General features: G+C 55.2%; 1 protein-coding gene across 1 annotated transcript in view; it reads right to left on the bottom strand.

Annotated features, from left to right (window-relative positions):
* PPFIA4 (protein tyrosine phosphatase, receptor type, f polypeptide (PTPRF), interacting protein (liprin), alpha 4) overlaps positions 1-13,344 on the bottom strand; it is a 25,965-nt gene extending 12,621 nt beyond the window's left edge. The window contains 12 exon segments of the mRNA XM_010083061.1: positions 15-113; positions 369-510; positions 2,683-2,774; positions 4,287-4,349; positions 6,649-6,780; positions 8,396-8,479; positions 9,032-9,247; positions 9,372-9,518; positions 9,958-10,179; positions 10,618-10,713; positions 12,521-12,595; positions 13,220-13,344. Coding sequence (XP_010081363.1) covers positions 15-113; positions 369-510; positions 2,683-2,774; positions 4,287-4,349; positions 6,649-6,780; positions 8,396-8,479; positions 9,032-9,247; positions 9,372-9,518; positions 9,958-10,179; positions 10,618-10,713; positions 12,521-12,595; positions 13,220-13,330 — 1,479 coding nt within the window. The 5' untranslated portion in view covers positions 13,331-13,344.
* Between the last annotated feature and the right edge of the window lie 5,317 nt (positions 13,345-18,661).

The raw sequence follows: 18,661 nt of genomic DNA, 5'->3' as shown, positions 1-18,661 counted from the left end.
GAGCTGAAGAGCGCCTCGCGGTCATCCTCGTCCACATCGGAGATGTCAGGGTCACTGTCAAAGGCATGAGGTCCCGCGGCCAGGACGCTGCCTGCCTGAGCCTGCTCCCAGTCCTGGAGGAACAAGGTCCACTGGTCCCACACAGCACCCTCATGTCTCCAAAAGCCAAACTGGAGGCCTCTACACAACAGTCACACTTCAAAACAATGCCAGTGGGGAAACCCTTCCTATCATGTTACCCCCATCCATGCACCAGGTTAAGGAAATTACCCCATGTCCCCAAATCAGGGATATGTGACACCAGTGGGCAAGGGGGGAGGAGACCCCAAGCCCCACTCGGCCCCCATGCTGCCATGAAGACGGATTACCTTGGCTGGCTCCTCTCGCCTGGCGGCGAATCGGCCCTTCTGCGCCCGAGGCAAGCCCGGGGCTGTCCCGAAGGGCTCGGCGGGGGCATGGACCACGGCGCTCAGTGGGAAGCGCAGGTCCGTGGCGCTGCCCATATGGGACCTACGGAGAAAGAGCCCTGTTGTGGACCCTGCTCCACGCAAGGACCTCCTTGTCCTAGGGCTGCTCCCCTCACAGCCCAGGCTGGCTCAGGACAGAGGAGGAGGACAAGGCCACTCTGGGATGCCCACCCCAGCGATGTCTGCTTGCTCTGTATGAAATGATGCAAAACCAGGATCTGGAAAAAGGTGCCCCATTCCTCCCAGGCTGGCCCTGGAGATGTGCTCACAGACCATAGGAAGCACAGCCCTGGGCCCTACCCTGCTACTACCTCCCTCTTCGCTGCAGTACCCACTGGGGCATCCAGGCACTTCTGGCCAAAACCAGCCTGCGTAGTGGGTCTGCTGTGAAGCCATGGGGTGAACAGTCCCCTCCCTTCCTCCACTCTCAAGAACGGCTTGTACATCCCAACACGTACAACACATTTGTGCCTGTCTTCTCCATCCCCATGGTGCACAACAGGGGCCAGCCAAGGAGCTTTTCTCCTTTTTATGTTTGTTTCAACATTTTCATGAAAAAAACCCTGATGAATAAAATCCCATTAGAAACAGATCTTCCAGGTGCGGGGACAGGAGCACTGTTTGGGATGTCCCAGCAGAAACCATCTGGGACTTCTTCATCCTCCTCCTCCATTCTCGGGCTGGTGCTCGGGAGCGGGTCTCCATGCCAGGCAGAGCGACACAGTGGCTGCTGTTGGACATGAGGCCACTTTGTGCTGCTCATGGTACTCACTGCATCTCTCCGTGCTGCCTGGTTGCTCCTCGCCCTGAAGACCCAACACCACTGCTGAGCACACCTTCCCGGAGCACAGGGTCGTTACTCCCTAGATGCATTGCCATAGGAAGCATGAGGTTTTTTTGACTGAAGATGACAAAAGCAGATGTCCAAGGCAGATCAGGTTTTTCCACCTTGGTGGTTCTGGTTTGCAGCGCAGATACGGATCTGGGCTCCCCACCCCAGCATCCTTCCGAGCCCAGACAAAATCACGAACATGAGCAGCTTGGCTTGGCGTCAGCTCAGTGTTTGCAGACGAAGCCACAGCCTGAGTTTCAAGGAGATTTAAGCTGCGGAGCCACTGACAAGCTGCTCCCGAGCTAAAAACAGATAATGGTGCCTCAGACAAAAGCTGACATTTCAGCTGGGGGATTATTCTGGCCTCTGTAACTCAAGCTTTTTGCTGATTTTTCCTCCAAGAAATTAAAAAAAAATAAATAATTGTCCATCCTGTTCTTACAGGCCCATACAGAGGTCCCACACATGGTCCAGACACTCCTCTAGCACTCAGCTGTCCTTCAGCCTCACAGGCTCTTCCTCGCTCCAAGGCAGACACGGGGCCTCCAGACCCTCTCCTCTCCGCCACAGCTGCTGACATATTTGAAGTTGGTTACACTGGCTCCTTTCCATCTTTTCCAGCCTTCCCGAAAGGTGGATTTTCCCCGCTGGTGGTCACTCTCAGGGATCCCTCGCTGCCTCTACCCCATGTGGAAAGTGCTCAGGAGAGGACGTGGTCTCCCAGGCGGCCGCAGCGACGCGGTGGGGTGTGTGTCATGCTGGCACCCTCCTTTTCTACCCCTCTGGTTTCTGGCAGTGGTGCTGAGTACCTCGGTCAGTGCCGGAGGCTGAGACCCAATGGACTCACCTCTCCTCCTGGTGCTCTGGGCTGGGACATCCCCATCTCCCATCTCATTTTAAATGAAAGGGTGTGGGAGGACCATTGTAGAAAAGAGGGGAAAAAATAGGGGGGTTCATTCTCCTCTGCATGCAACACCTCCAAAGAGGTCCCTCCTCCTCCACCAGCCCATCCCCAGCACTCCACAGGGGGAAAGGCATTTGGTGAACACCCTGCTTTCATAGAAAATTAATCCCTAAGCACTTTGTGCAGAAAAAAACCCCAATGCTCAGCAGTTTTTCCCCCTTAGAAGAGCAAATCTGGGGCCATTCAGTTGGGCTGGGCTATTCTCAACAGTCTGTGTCCCATGCCAGGGACAGCACAGGCGGAGCTGACCCTGCTGCGATGAACCACCCTGCAGCCTTGCCCTGAAGCTTGGTGAAACCAGAAATGCCTGATGCCAACAGAGTTTTGGGGCCCTCAAAGCAAAATGCCCCCAAAGCTGTGGGTTCAGGATGCAAGCAGGGTGCACACGGGCTGGCAGGGCTTTGGCAGGTGGACCTTACCTTGTGTGCACGCTTTCCACAAACGTCCCACTTCTGGTCTTGAGCTGATCGACCTCCAGCCTCAGTTTGTCAATCTCGTCGGACAACCGCCGCTGTTCGGGGTGAGACAAGAGACAGGCAGGGGTTGGTTTTGCTCTGAGGAGCAGCCAGGTTTGGGGCAACCCTTATCCTCAGCTATTTCCAGGTTTATATTCCCTTTAAAAATCCCTATCCCACGTTTAAAGCACCTTTGCCACATTGGTATAGAAACAGCTCATGCAGGCAACAGTGAAATGGCGATGCCGGGGCGATGCCGCGAAGGGAGGAAGCGATCACAAGCCAGCCAGACAGACGCATGCTCAAAGCGATGGCGGTTTGAGAGATGAAGGAAAATCGGTCCCACTGGGATGCTCTGGTTTTGCTCCAGACCGCACACCCACGTTCCCCTTGGCAAAGGGCTGACAGTGAGGGACCCACTCGCCAAATGTGATGCTGGCCCTGTCCCTCCTGCTGCCGGCCCCATCCTCATGGGGAACCTGTCCCTGCACTGAGTGGCCATGCTGTCCTGCGGGAGATGCAAGGGGGAGGCTGTGGGTGGGTGGGGAGGCAGGGGAGATGATGGGATCCTCCGGGCACACACGTTCCCCTTGGCAAAGGGCTGACAGTGAGGGACCCACTCGCCAAATGTGATGCTGGCCCTGTCCCTCCTGCTGCCGGCCCCATCCTCATGGGGAACCTGTCCCTGCACTGAGTGGCCATGCTGTCCTGCGGGAGATGCAAGGGGGAGGCTGTGGGTGGGTGGGGAGGCAGGGGAGATGATGGGATCCTCCGGGCACAGCATTATCCAGTCCTGTGGGCAAACATGCTGAACCAGGGCAGGGGACATGCAGCAGCGGCATGCAAGTCTCTGAGCTGTGCCTGGAGCTGAGCAGCCGCGGCTGGGGAATGGGAGCAGCAGCCGCACATCCTCGCCGTGGGCAGGGAGCGTCTGGGAGAGCACAGCCCCGGGCAAGAGGGAAAGCAGCCCCCCGATCTCCCCAACCATGCATGAGATGTGGGGTACATCCCAAAAGCTCCTGTTGCTTCAAAAAGCTGCAACCCTCCAGCTTTCCAGCACGAGCCAACGAGGACACATATTGCAGAACCTACTTTATGCTTTATTTGAGAGCAGGGGAGGTGCAAAGACCTACAGGACCTTGTGCAAGGTGGGAACGGAGCAGATCTTCCCCCAGTTTGATGGAGGGGGTCGAGAAAGCCTTGGGGACGTGGCTGCCTGAGCAGCAGTGTCCCTGGCAGGCGGGCTGCACCAAGGAGTGTTGGGGTAAACCCTCCTCTGGCCACGTGGGCGAAGCCGCCCTGGCCTCGGCGGGGAGTCGGGGATGGATGGAATGATAGAAATATGGAGACGGGACTGAACGTGCCTGTTAGGGAACCCAACCAGGGGTCTCCAAGGAGGTGGGTGGCAGCTTCCATCCAGCCACTGCGTGGGTTAGTGTGTGGCCTCCTGCTGCTGGGCACTTTGGGATCCCAGCTCCTCCGAAACTGGGGTATTTTAGTGCCACTAGCCAGGGGTTAGGAGTGAGGAAGCGCAGTCCCTAGGGCAAGCTCCCCGCAGCAGCATTTACCTTGTCGTGCTGGTGTTCCTCTATCTGCTTTTGGGTATTTTCCAGCTCTTGTAACAATGTGTTCTTTGAAAAAAAAAAAAACACGAAACAAAAGGAAACAAAAACAGGAAAGAAAAAAAGAGAGACCGTTTAGAAAATGGTTGTGAGGCCTCCCGGGCATGGCCAGCGTGGAATCGCTGCGTGGATGGTGTGATGGACGCCTGGCAGGAGGGATGGCAACAGCTCCTTGAGCTATTCCTCACCCGCCTGCCTGTGAACCGGTCTTCTCTGCAAACCTCCTGCTCCTCAAGCAGGGCTGCTGTAGCTCAACTCCTGCCCTACACCAGGGCCGGGGCATGGCTATGGAGGGCAAGCGGTGATTAGAGATTTGATGGGCAGGGCTTGAAGATCAGGAAATATGTCTGAGAGGAGATCAACTCCTCGAGCAGCTGGATCAAGGGCAAAAATGTCCCCTCCATCTAATAGGCAGGGGGAAAAGAAGATGTGTTTGCAACTGCCTGACCTAGTGCTCTTTTTTGGGAAGTGCTGACAGCCAAACAGGATTGTTTTTGCCTATGGGAGACCTGGAGAAACTCTTGGGGTGAGCCAGTGCTGGGGAGCAGATGCTGACCCTTCACAAGGTGCCACCGCTCTGGTCCCTGCTGCTTGCTGGGGTGGGAATTTGGACTCAACCTCACGTGCTGGGTCCTGCTCTTTATCCAGAGCCACTCAGATCTGTCTGCTGGATAACTGGACACGCTGCCACAGCCACATCTCGTTGGGGACAGGATGTGCAGAGCAGCAGGGGAGACAGCCCCAGTCCTGGAGGCATCAGCTGGGGGATGCAACCCCTCTGTGCTCTGACTGGTTAAGGGGAGCTGGTCCCTGCAGGAACCCAAACAGAGGTGAATTAGCAAGGCCTGACCTCCCATGGACATTGTGAGGTTAATCCCTGCTCCGAGCCACCTGCTCTCCCAGCTAATTGCAGTCATGCTGGGGCAGAAGCAGCTCCAGCTGGTTCCTCAAAGGAAAGCCCAGATGCCCAGGAAGAGCAGGGTGGGAGCTGAGAGGCTGCTCATGGACTCTGCCCTGGCTTGGAGCAGGTAGATCAGTCCAAACTTGGGGGACAGGAAGGTTTCAAGGCAGCACGTGGAGGGGATGGGCAGGTGGGAGAGGATGAACGCTGCATCTTCTCCTGCAAAATGCATGAGGGTTTTGCTCTAACAGCCAGGCACAGGCTGCAGTCAAGGCTGCTCCAGAAGAGACACAGGGAAGTGAAGGAATGGAGCAGGACAAATCCTGCTGCTGTCAGAGGTGAAAGGTGGTGGGGAGTGGGTCTTACCGGGCGCGGGGCTGGCTGGAGGCGAGGGTGCAATGCAGAACATGCTTCCTCAAGCTCCCACCAGCCCCAGCACCCAGCTGGCATCCTGCATGTGATCATTTCTCCAGCCCTGCACAGGTACTTGAAATACCAGCTCCAAAGCTGACCTCTAGATGAACCTCACAACCTAACAATATATCTAATATGTATAATATTGATCACATATGCAATGTATTACCTCATTTATATATGCCAATTTATGAAATTTTTGTTGTAATGCTTATAGAGCTTTGCTGTAACGCTTGCCGTGTAAGATTAGTCAGCAGAAAGATACTCATTGTGTAACAGTAGCCAAAATTAAGCACAGATGTACTCTAATGCCACAGAAGGCAAAGGAATGTGGCAAGTCGTGACAAGCTTTGTTGAGAGATGCATAATCATGATTACTAGATTCTTTTGTTCTTGTTATCTTCCCTCTCCTGCCCCAGCCAGGCTCAAGACAGAAGTTAACAAGGAGAAAACCACACCAGATGTTTTTCACAGTTTAAGATAGAAAGTTGTTTATTCAACTGTATAATAAAGTGAGGAACATTTGCAGGAAAATTTGGAAGCCTCATCTATACAGTGGACGGACTGTGTGGAGGTTTCCCAATTGTCGGGAAGGGTTCTCCAAATCCTTGGACGGCAAATCTCGATGGTGGTAATGTATTATGAGGGCAATTGGTGATGGATCTTTCTTAATCACTATTGCTAACTCTATGTAGTAATGATTAGGTGCATTACCTTATTTCATCCTTGCAACAGTAGTTCCCTTATTATTTTGCTGCTTTACCTTATCTTGCTTTTTTTCACTGTATTATTTTCCTCATTATTTTATCACTTCAAATGTAAGTAAAAACAAGATAACTTCTTTAATTTGGTGCCTGTGTCCTTTGTGCTAACCCCGTCGATTGGCAAAACAGTACTTCCAAACCCCTGCCGTGCAGCTGGCTGAGGGTCCGTGACGGAGAGGCTGTGGACCCCTCAAGCCCCCCAGAAGACCCCCTGGCCCCCAGCTACTACCTTCTCCTCCAAGGCCGCCATTCTCTCCTTGAGGTGCAGCTGCAGCCGCTCGTTGGACTCGCTCAGCAGACGGTCCACGGTGTCCGAGAGCCGCTTGTTGTGCTCCTCGTTCATCTTCTCTCGCTGGCGGGCCTGTAACAGCAAACGGCAACCGGCCCCGTCAGACCCAGCGGATCGGCTCCTCCTGCCACGAGGGGCTCAGCACCCTCCTGCCATCCCCTGCCTGCTGGTGTTGTCACAGCTGATCCCCCAGGCCCAGCTTTTGGGGACAAATCCACCCCTTACAGCACAGATCGGACCCTCCGCTGGGGCTCTGCCGGTCTCTGCCACTTCCCAGCCAGGGATGAACAGGAGAGGGGACAACATCCAAGGAGATCCTGCCTGCCTGACCCTCAGGGAAGTCTGACCTGTGCATCTGCCAGGGACAGCCACACTGGGAGCACATTCCAGACCCTAACGGGTGCTGATCCTTGGGATTTGCAAAGGTCTCTCCAAATCCATGCCATAGACGAAAACAACCAGGGGCTTTGGCCTGGGTTCAGCTGGGACAGAGTTAACTTTCTTCACCGTAGCTGGCAAGAGGCTGTATTTGGATTTGTGCTCAGAAGAAAGCTGATAACAGTGATGTTTAGATTTGTTGACAGGATATTCAAAGTCTTTCAGCTTCTCTCTGCAGGCAGGAGAAGCTGGGAGGGAGCACAGCCCCAGTTACTAGCCCAGGATTTGATCTTAGGTTCAGGATCGAGACCCAAAGTGGCCAATGCTCTATTCCATATCATCCACGGCATGCCCGGTATATAGGTGAGGACCCTCCGGAACCTCGTCCCTTTTGGTTCCAGATCCCTTTTGTCCAGGTCCTCTCGCATCAGGTGGTCCCTCTCCCAGGGTCGTCTCCCTCCCTCGGTCAGCTCTCAGTCTGGGATGCTCGGGCTGCTCTGAGATTGTTAGCCGGGAATGAGCTAAGCCTTGGTCATCGGGAGGTAGAGGGACAGTATCACTGTGTATCACTCATTTGTATATTTGTATATAGGATTATTTTCAATATCATTGCAGTTTAGTTATTAAATTGTTCTTATCTCAACCCATGAGTCCTTTTTCCCTTCACCCCTTTAATTCTCTCCCCCATCCTCAGGAGGGGGGAGGGTGAGCAAACCGGTGTGTGGGTTGGCTCCCAGCCAAGGGCAAACCCACCAGAGGCCTCACCAGGGGCACAAGCTGTAATGTCACCTGGGCAACCCAAGAAATGGGCATCACAGCCTCCTCTGTGGACAGCCCAGGCACTGGCTAAGGAGCTCTGCAGGGACTGTGCATCCCGTGATGCACCGGCTCAGCCTCCCCGTCTTTCTGAGGGTAGCACCCTTTGCTCCCAGCACCCATCGGTCTCGCCCTGACGCTGATCCAGGCTGGGGGGAAAAGCAGCTGGAGCTTCCCCCTCCACCCTGAATTTGGGGTCCCACCTTGGCCCAGTGGGTGATGCTGGGAGAGGAGTGGATGTGGCATGTTAACAGCAAGACTTGGATGCCTGGGAGAGGGGGAAATCACGAGCTCCTGGGGGGGCTCTACTTTAAGAGATCCTGGATAGGAAAGGATTAACCAGGGTCCTCTCCCCATCCTCCTTCAGCGACACCAGCAAGCGTCAGCCCTTTGTGGTGTGCTGGGGTACCCAGGCACCATGGCAAGGATCAGGACCACCAGGGCCGGATCAGGACCCGCAAGGACTCCCCGGTCCAGGCTGAGCAGTGCTTACCCTGGCCAGCTCCTGGTTCTTCTCCTCCAGCTGACTCTCCAGCTGCCGAAGGTGCTCCTCGATGCTCCCATGCCTCTCTTCTGCCTGGGAAAAGCAGAGCAGCCCTCTCGGATGACACTCACAAAAACCATGCGGGTTCTCCTGCATCCCTCCATCCCTGCATCAGCATCCTTCCCTGGGGTGCAGTGCTCCCTCCCACCGCCTCTAGCCCTGCCAGGGTTCACTGGGCACCCAAACCAGCCCTGATAGCAGGGTGATGGGAGATGGAGGTGCTCTGTGAGGGACTCAGCACCCGTTCCAGTGCCCAGGAAGGGCAGGGCTGGCTCTACCCACACCTCCCTCCAGGCCTGCACCCTCCCAGATCCAGCCTGGGTCCCTCTCTTCTTCCTCATCCCAGAGCGGTCCCAGCACAAGGCAAAGGCCACCCACACCGACAGGGCCACCTCTGCCTTGGAGAAAGGAGCTGAGGGAAGGGAGCAAACCCCTTGTGCGCAGGACATATCAGAAGCTTCGAAGCCCCTGCATTATCCCTGCAGCCACAGGGGAGGCAGAGGACAACAAAGCGCAGAGGCTGGGAACAGGAGCAGGGTGCTCTGGCCCTGCCAGGGGGTCCCTCGCTGGAGGGCTTGGCCAAACCTGCCTCTTCCTCAGAGGAATTTCCTCTGGTTCCTGCACTCTCTGCTGTCCCAGCCGTCTCTGAGCACCGCGCACACTTGCCTTGGTGAGTGCAGCGATGCGCTGGGCCAGCTCCGCTTCCACCTCGGGCAGCGTCTCCGCTTTCCGCATCGTCTGCTGTAGCTTCTGCTCCGCCAGCTCCAGCAGCTCCTGCAGGTGCCGGGCTTTCTCCTCGCACTGCGGGACAGGGCAGGATGGGTGCCCAGCACATAAGCTTTACCCGCTGCTCCCATTCCCAGCACTTGCATCTCCCTCCCATTTCCCCAGGGTGGTGGGGAGCCTTTGGGTCCAGCTGTGGTACCTGGCGGTGCAGGGACTCCTTGTTAGCCAACTCGCTTTCTAACTTGTCGTTGAGGTCGTGGATGGAGGTGGCTTCTCGCTGGGCTGCCAGGTAGCGTTTCTCCAGCGTGGTGATCCTCTCCTCCATATCCTCTTTCTGAGCCAGGGCCTGGAGAAGCCATAGGGCTGTCACATTCTGATCTGTGACCACCAATTTGGGAATAACTGGGAACCCAGCTCCTGGGAGGGTGGGACATCCCCGAGTCCAAGCATGCGATGAAAACCCTGCTCTGCACAGGAGTGAGGGACAGCAGAATGGGAGAGCAATAGAGGGAGAGTCAGGCAATCCCAGAAAAACCTTCTAGCACGGCCACAGCTCCCTGCCCCAGGTCTGCAGCACACCGGGGTATCTCAGTGTCTGCTTATAACCTCAGAGGATGGACCTGGGGACAATCTCCCAAAGGCAGTGGCCTCTTTTGGGGAACACTAGCCTTCACCCTGCATACAACAGGGATCACAATCCCTTCCCAGCCCAGAGCACGTGGAAGCTGCTGTGAACGTCTCTGCAACTGCAACGGGCTTGGCAGTGCGAGAGGGCAGTGTCTAACCTCTCGGAGGTCCCTCTGGTACTTGCTGCTCATCTCCTCCGATTTGATCAGATCCTTCCTGGCGGTGCCCAGATCCTCCTCCAGCTCGGCGACGCTGGCAGCCAACGCAGAGATGCGCTCCTTGGCCTGGACCACTTCGAAATTCTGCTTCTCCAGGAGCTCCTGCAGCTCCACCACCCGCCCTGCCTCATTGTCCGGGTGGACGGAGCCGTTGGAGAGCCGCTGCAAGGCAGCAGAGAGGGAGGCGGATGCCGGGCTGCCCCAAAGGACGGGCTGGCATTGCCTGCAGCTACGCAGCGGGGGAACGTGGCCCTGCAGGGACCCAGTGAGGCGGTGGGGATGGGGGACTTGGGGCTCTGGGACCCCCTGTCAACAGTCTCTGCTAGCCAGGGATGTGGCTTCTCACAGGCACGAGGGAATAGGGATGGCTGAAGGCCTCCCAGAGCATTTCTGGGAAGCAGAGTCCCTAGGAGCATCCGAGCAGGAGCACAAATTCCCCTCTACTCAGACCTGTATCCACCAAGAAGGGCATTTCCCAGGGGCCTGGACCCAGGGGAGAGGGCAAAAAAGTTTTCAGCACCCTGGAGTCAGTGACAAGAGGGTTGGAGAAAGGATGGCCTCGATGAGCAGGGTCAGAGCAGGGGTTTCTGGGGCTCTCACCTTCCAGGGAAGCTTCTGTGCCGGCTCCTTGGGCTCCCTCTCATCCCGCTCACCCGCCGGGGCCTCCCGTGCAGCACCTTGCTGCAGAGCTGCCACCTGCATGACAACAGGCCTTAATTAACGAGGGAAAGCAGATGAGACCAGCTGGTCTGGCCGCGGGTGAGGTCAGCCCTGGTGCATCCAGGTCCGCAACCAGCTTCCTGCCAGCTTCTGCCAGCATCATATTCAGCCAGTGCCTGTGGCTGGGGGGGAACTGGAGGGATGGGGTGAAGAAGAGAGGGAAAGGCAGAGATGCTGTGAAGGCTGATGGAGGATGAAGCCACATCTTGCATGGTGTCCTGGGTTCAGCTGAGATAGAGTTAACTTTCTTCATAATAGCTGGCAAGAGACTGTGTTTGGATTTGTGCTCAGAAGAAAGCTGATAACAGGGATGCTTATGCTGCTGCAAAGGTCTTTCAGCTTCTCTACACAGGCAGGAGAAGATGGGAGGGAGCACAGCCCCAGTGACCAGCCCAGGATTTGATCTTAGGTTCGGGATTGAGACCCAAAGTGGCCACTCCTCTATTCCATAACATACACGTCATGCCCAGTATATAGGTGAGGACCCTCCAGAAGCTCGTCCCTTTTTGTTCCGGATCCCTTTTGCTCCAGGTCATCTCGCTCCAGGTGGTCCCTCTCCCAAGACCTTCCCACCCCCACCCTGGTCAGCTCTCGGTCTGGGACGCTCGGACTGTTATCTCTGTTCTGTGAGCGCGGTTTCGGGACTCTCCGGGATCGTTAGCCGGGAACAGGCTGAGCCTTGGTCATCAGGTGGGGGGCAGTATCACTGTGTATCACTCATTTGTGTATTTGTATATAGGATTATTTTCAATATTATTGTAGTTTAGTTATTAAATTGTTCTTATCTCAACCCACGAATCCTTTTTCCCTTTACCCCTTGAATTCTCTCCCCCATCCTTGGGTGAGGGGAGGGTGAGTGAACGGATGTGTGGGGTTGGCTCCCAGCCAAGGGCAAACCCATCACACCTGGACACAGCAGTGCTCGCTGCAGGCACGCAAAGAGCCCAAGCCCCAGCAGTAAGTTTTTCCGGTTGAGCCCTCCAAGACCTGAGACCTGGATCCCAGGATTCCCTCCTAACTACTTTGCAGCCAGACAGACTCCAAACCCGGTGCAGATGTCACCAGCAGGAACAGGGGATAAACACCAACATCAGTCCCTGCTCCCCTGGGGAAGGATGGGGAGAGGTCCCTGCAAGACGAGCGAAGGCCTAGCACTGCCTCCCCCCCAGCCTGGGGACACACGTGAGATACATCCTGGGAACTGGAAAAAGGAGCAAAATTTGGCCAGGCAGAGGCTATGAGGATGGCTCTTTCCTTTAGGCAGCAGTGGTTGGGCACAAACTTCAGGAAGGAAGGCACGGTTCACCATCTCCAAGATGATCAGGGCTAAATGTTGGGGACAGAGATGTCGCCACACCAGGGCTCGAGCAAGGAAAGGAACAGGGGATGCAGGACGGGGTGCTCGGAGCAGCGAGGTTTGAGTCTCTGCGGAGGCAGAGGAAAAGCCAACAAGCCAAGTTACTCTCAGCCCCCTTAAATGACTCCAGTTCAGGTTGTTTTTGTCAGTGAAATGAACACCAAATAGCAAAACAACAGAGGAAACCTTGCCCAGGAGACAAAAATTTTCTGAATATTTACAAGGTTTCCTTTAATACAGGCAAGCCTTCATGTAAAAAGCAATTTTAGAATAAAAGCTTGACGTTAAAAATGCCCAAAGACCACTTCTCCAATCTGCACGATGATTTGAGGGTGGTATTTCAGCAAATTCAACATGCATTCAAAACCAGAACACGGAGCAGTCCCAGCCCAGCGGGCACCCAGCAAGGGCTCAGACACCTCTTACCTGCCGATGGGCATCCACGAGCTGCTCCTCCAAGGTTGCCACTCGCTCCAAAGCTGCTCGCAAGCGTTCCCTAACCTGCAGTTGTGCAATAAAACAGGAAAAGTCATTATTTAACCAGGAGGAGGGTGCCCAGGATCTAGGCAAGCTCCCAGCCCCTTTTTTCTGGTGGACAGCCAGGTTCAGGTGGATTCACGACCAGGGCACAGGCTCAGTGATGCTCCAGCCCATCGCCTGGGAGATCAAAAGCACGTTGGAGAGGAACAGCCTGGACCAAACTGATTAACCGATTCTTGCAGGAGACCCACGGCTGGGGCAGCTTGAAGACGTCTTTTAGCAGAGCAAGGAGCTGCTCGAGGTAAATGAATTTGGAGGAACAATATGAGTTCTCATGCAAAGACTGAACCTGGGTGCCAAATGCAGCACTCACCACCACCATGTAAGTGACCCGGGGAAGTAAGCTCCCTGTCCCCAACAGCCTCAAACCCACAGCACCCACTCAGCAGCCCCCCAGGCTCCTAAAACAAGGGTGCTGCAGCTTCTGGACACCCCAGACCTTCCTTCTGAGGGACCCCATGTCACCACCCAGCTAAACAACAATAAATGGCACCAGGGGGAGGGAGGAGGAGGTTTGAGAGGTCAGTTCTGAGCAGGGGATGCTCACGGCACGAGGGCAGGAGATGTCCCAGCAGCCTGACTCACCTTTTCATCCAGCGCCTTGTGATGCTCAAAGAGTGACTTGAGTGCCTTCAGCACCTCGACCTCGCTGGAGACACCGGACGGTGACTGAGCCTGACGTTTGACCACGGTCATCCTCAGGGACCGCTCATGCCTCGACACCAGGCACTCCAGGTGCTCCAGCAAGAGCTGCAAGAGGGGAAGCACGAGGCTCGCACCACCCCGGGGGCTGGCGATGCGACTGTGCGACATCCCACATTTCTGGGGACTGAAAGCCATGCAGCAGGTTTGCTGTGCTTACCCGGGTGTTATTGCGTTCGGCTTTCAGCTCCGAGATCTCCTCTTCCCTCTCCAGGAGCTGCTCCCGGCATGCACTGAGCTCCCGCGTCAGCGTTGCAAACTCCTGCAGAAACCAGGGCACGGCTGTGAGCGGGGAGGCGGGATGGAGATGGAGCCAGTGCCCCAGTCCTGACACCGGGACCTCCAGCATCTCGCATCTAAACCCAACCAGTAAGAGATGGGGACACCGGTGGGAACACTGAGAAGTCAGTGGTGAAGCACAGCCAGGCTGGAGGTGATCTGTTCCTGGCTTCCCTAAGTGCTTTGAAGAAGGGGGAACGTAGCATCCCAGCATTTATCCATCTGGTTTGATGACCAACAACACCAGAAACTGCTCTACCATTCCAGAAGTGCTCGATGGCATTTAAAGCATCCCAGTCACGACCATCAGCATGCTTCCATCCCCACCGTCCCCTTGATACAATCCAGCACAGCACCCACCTTGGAGCATTCCATCAGGCTACAGCTCCCTCCAAAGCCACAGCCGGCCAGGATGGGTCCCCTGGTCCCAAGCCAGCCTCTGACACAGCCTCAGGACCTGGCATCATCCAAAATCTCTTTCCAAAGGAATGAGCAATATCTGCCCCAGTCCAGCATGTGGGGCCCCATCGAGCTTCTTATGGGGCACCCCATAAGAACCCATAAGATCCCAGCTGAGAGAGATGGGGCCCAGCAGGTGTGGCAGGTGCCACCAGTCCCGAGCTGCGCATGGAGCGATGCCAAAGCAGAGCTGCAAAGCCAGCACATCCTCTGGGATATGATGCGCTCCTCTGAAACAGACCAATCGCACCCATGACTGCGTCAGAGGGGAAAGAAAACCCACTGTGAAGTTCCTAGGATGCAGGAAAGTTCATTTTCCCTTAAAAAAAAAAAAAAAATGAAAGCCAAGCACCTGGGTTAGCCCAGGAGCATGCTCCCCTTGCTCTCAGTTGCTCTTTCAGTCACCAAGCGGTGCCAGGGCTGAGTGACACTTTGCAGTCAGGATTTTTGGGGGTGAAAAATGCAAATGTGGAAATGTTTCATGAATTTACACGAGTTTCACAGTGCTGCTGAGAAGAACTTAAAAAGGAAAAGGGTTTCAGAAGAAGCTGAGAAGGGTTTGATGGAGCATTAACAAACCAAATTTCGACTGGGGGCTTAGAGCAGTATTACAGTGTGAAATTCTCTTTCACTTGAATTTTCAAGTTAAACAAATAAAACCCGTTAAAACCGAAGGAAAATATTGAAGCTTAGGTTGAACCAAATGCTCTGCTCAGCTCAAAGTGAAATCTCTTGCACCAGCTGATGTCCCTCCAAGAAATGAAGAGCTTTTGAATCTCTGCTTGTCCCAACTCGATTTTCCCTCTCCTTTCCCATCCCAAACTGCTCGCACTGGTGCGGTTTTCAGCCTGGGGTTGGTGGGGATGGTCACTGGTGATGCTGAGACCCCACAGCAGGATAGGACCCAAGCATGCCACTATGGGGAGGAAGAGGAAGAGCAATCGCAGCGGTCAAAGCCAGTCCTCGTCCCTATAAACAGCTGCTTTTCTGCCCATCACCATGCCTCAGGGCTGCTGCCACCCCCCAGCCTCACCCCAGTATCGACCCAGCTCCTCACTCCATCCCAGCCCCACTCCTGCCCCATGGCTTCCCCAGGGACCACTAGGGTCATCCCTGTCCCCATCAGTTGTCCCCAAATCACTCAAAGCCCCGCCAAAACCTCCATCCCCAGCCCCTGCCATGCCCAGGCACCATCCCATGCTTGCTCTCGGACAACCCCACAGCCCCCCAATGTGCAGCAAACCCCACTGAGAGCGGCCGCCCCAGGAGGTGGTGGGGCCGGACGAGCCTTTCCCAGAGCCAAGCTCTCCCGGCCGGTGGGGATTAAGGCTCTGAAGAGCCTGGCGACAAGCACATGTGCATGCACACCGCTGGGTTATGCAAGCACCGCGCACAGGAGCAGCTCGTGAGCATCCCTACAGATTATAGCGAGGCTGGGAATGCCGGCGAGCAGCTCGCAATCATCCCTACAGATTATAGCAGGGCTGGGAATGCTGGTGAGCAGCTCGCAAGCATCCCTATGGATTATAGTGGGGCTGGGAATGCTGGCGAGCAGTTCACAAGCATCCCTATGGATTATAGTGGGGCTGGGAATACCGGCGAGCAGCTCGTGAGCATCCCTACAGATTATAGTGGGGCTGGGAACACTGGCGAGCAGCTCGCGAGCATCCCTATGGATTAGAGCAGGGCTGGGAATGTCGGCGAGCAGCTTGTGAGCATCCATATGGATCAGAGCAAGGCTGGGAATGCCAGCGAGCAGCTCATGAGCATCCCTATGGATTAGAGCAGGGCTGGGAATGCTGGCGAGCAGCTCACGAGCATCCCTATGGATTAGAGCGGGGCTGGGAATGCCGGCGAGCAGCTTGTGAGCATCCCTATGGATTAGAGTGGGGCTCGGAATGCCGGCGAGCGGCTCGTGAGCATCCATATGGATTAAAGCAGGGCTGGGAATGCCAGCGAGTGGGAAGTGTTTGAGAGCAGCAGTGAGAGGTGCCAGATTAGGTGCCCGTGTATCGCTGGCTGCTTCAGATTTAGGGATATGTCACCCCCCATCCCTCAATACACCAGGAAACAGGCAGCAAAGCTTAAGGAGCTCAGCAAAAGCACCCTCACACCCATGATGGCCCCAGGAATGTCCCCAGCATGTCTGTGTACGTTGTCCCAGCACTGTGGGCAGGGATTCTGTGGATCCAAAGTCCCCAGATCTGCAAAGGGTGGAAAGCTCTTGCTCTGCCCCATGGCTGGCAGGTGAAGCCGTGGGGCTGTGGACGTGGATGCTCTCCCCAGTGGGGTGAACAGAGCAGTAGGCAGCATGGGATGGATGGGACAAGGCATCGGAGGCAGCAAGGGAAGTGGGATGCCACGTTGGGGATGGTGATTGCCAGCGCTCAGCCCTCCTCACCCCGCGTCGCCTGCACAGATCGCACCCACAATCAGGCTTTCATCCCGAAAAGCAAAGAGATTAAAAGAGAGAGAAAATCCACCCGAGAGAGCTAGGCAGCCCCCACCCTGGCCAGCCCAACGCGATCCGCGGGTCAGCGGGTCAGAGCGTGGTGGTGGCTCCGTTCCCAGGGCACAGCACAAAGCTCCTGCCCAACCCCATCCCATCGGGGTGCTTGAAGGAAAGCTGCTGAATTATTTAAATTGGAAGAGGGGAGATTGAGATGAGATGTGAGGAATAAATGTTTTCCTGTGCAGGGGGTGAGGCAGTGGCCCAGGTTGCCCAGAGAAGCTGTGGATGCCCCATCCCTGGAGGGGTTCAAGGCCAGGCTGGATGAGGGTTTGGGCAACCTGGGCTAGTGGGAGGGGTCCCTGCCCATGGCCAGGGGTGGCACTGGATGGTCTCTAAGGTCCCTTCCAATCCAAACCATTCTGGGATTCTATGATTCTATTGTAAAATTTTTAATTAACTCTGGAACGTTGCATAGCTGGGCAATAGATGGAAGGCCATCAGGTGTCTCAGAGGTTGAATGTTTAACTGTACCCATAATGGTTTAGGAATAGAACAATCAGGTGAGGAAGAATATCTGCAGGCATTAATCAAGAAATGAGCCAATGCAAAGACAAGAAAATGGAGAAAAAGGGACACCACAGTGCAGAATCAGAAGAAAGTTCAAGGCAAACTGAGGAAGACTTCTTACTTCATCCCGGGACCATCTAAAGATTACTAGGGAGAACCTCTGTGCATGAGCAAAAGGCCATTTGCATATATTAATGAGCTCCAGGAAATCTTATGTTTATGTCAAATAATTCCAGGGAATTTACCAAATATGTAGAAGTTTGCAACATCTATTTATTCTCTGCAGTTTTGCTCGTCCGTTGGAGCACTGACGGCAGAGCCATCCCCAGCGCTGCAAATAGAGGAATACTGCTGAACATTACAAACTCTGACTGCTGAGTTAGTTTCTTTGATTCATGCTCCTGTCCAAGCTCTCCACCCCCCAGGAATGTCTGTCTGGATCCTGCACTGTGCCCCCCAGCCAGGCTCCCAGGCCAGGAGCACCCCATGGCAAACAGAAGGGACCACGATAACCGTCCTTCCTTGGGGAACGGCTGCAAAAAGGAGCATTTCCCACCAAAAATAGCAACGCCCTTGCAGCGAGACAGGATAGCAGTGAGGGTTAGCTGAGTACAGAGGGCTGGGGGCACTTGCCAGCCTGATTTTAATGCTTTCAGAATAAAAATACAAGAACAAATTTATGCAGCACCTGCCTGTAGGTACCTCTATCAGCCCCAGCTGCCCTGCCACCTGGCTTCTGGGCCACTGGTAGGCACCAGGTGAGGTTGGGGACCATGAGGACAAGCTGTCCCCAGCTCCCAGCTGCAGTGTCACACTGTGGAGTGCAGCTTTTCCCCCCATCTGCAGGTATGCCATGGCCTTAAATCCCAGAGAAGTGGCGAAAAAGAGGATCTAGGGGATTTTCCTCTGCCCTGGCCACAGCCAGGAGTCTTCCAGGAGATGCAGAGCCGCCTGCCCGGCTCCGATAAGCTCTCAAACTAAGCAGGGACACCTATAAATGGATTAGAAAGTGAAGGAGAGGTGCCTGATCTTCAATCAAAGGATGGATGGATAAGGCACAGCCCCGGGAGTCCTCCAGAGCCCTGTGGGGAGCCCAGCAGCCTGGGAAGTGGCTGATTTGGATTAAAACCAAACCACCCAAAGCACAACTGGGCTGGGCTCAGACCCGGGGCAGGAGGGAGCGGGGGGGACGGATGCTATTTGCACCGTCAGAGCAGGGAGGGCAACTGGGAGCATCACACAAGGTAGTGAAACGGGGCATTGTGGCTCAGGGGTCGGATCTTCGGTCAGCGCCGGGTATGTTCGGGGTTCGGGGTCTTCCCCCTTGAAGAGATGGAGGGAGGCTAGAAACCAGCTCCATGGAGATGGCTGGGTGTCCTGGGTTCAGCTGAGACAGAGCTAACTTTCTTCACAATAGCTGGCAAGAGGCTGTGTTTGGATTTGTGCTCAGAAGAAAGCTGATAACAGTGATGTTTAGAGTTGTTGCCGGGATATCCAAGGTCTTTCAGCTTCTCTGCAGGTGCAGGAAAAGCTGGGAGGGAGCACAGCCCCAGTGACTAGGGATTTGC

This window comes from Pterocles gutturalis, unplaced genomic scaffold (genome assembly GCF_000699245.1).
Source record: "Pterocles gutturalis isolate BGI_N339 unplaced genomic scaffold, ASM69924v1 scaffold16885, whole genome shotgun sequence".
NCBI lineage: Eukaryota > Metazoa > Chordata > Aves > Pterocliformes > Pteroclidae > Pterocles > Pterocles gutturalis.
The sequence above is the reverse complement of the archived record's forward strand: the minus strand, read 5'-3'. Positions and strand labels throughout refer to the sequence as shown.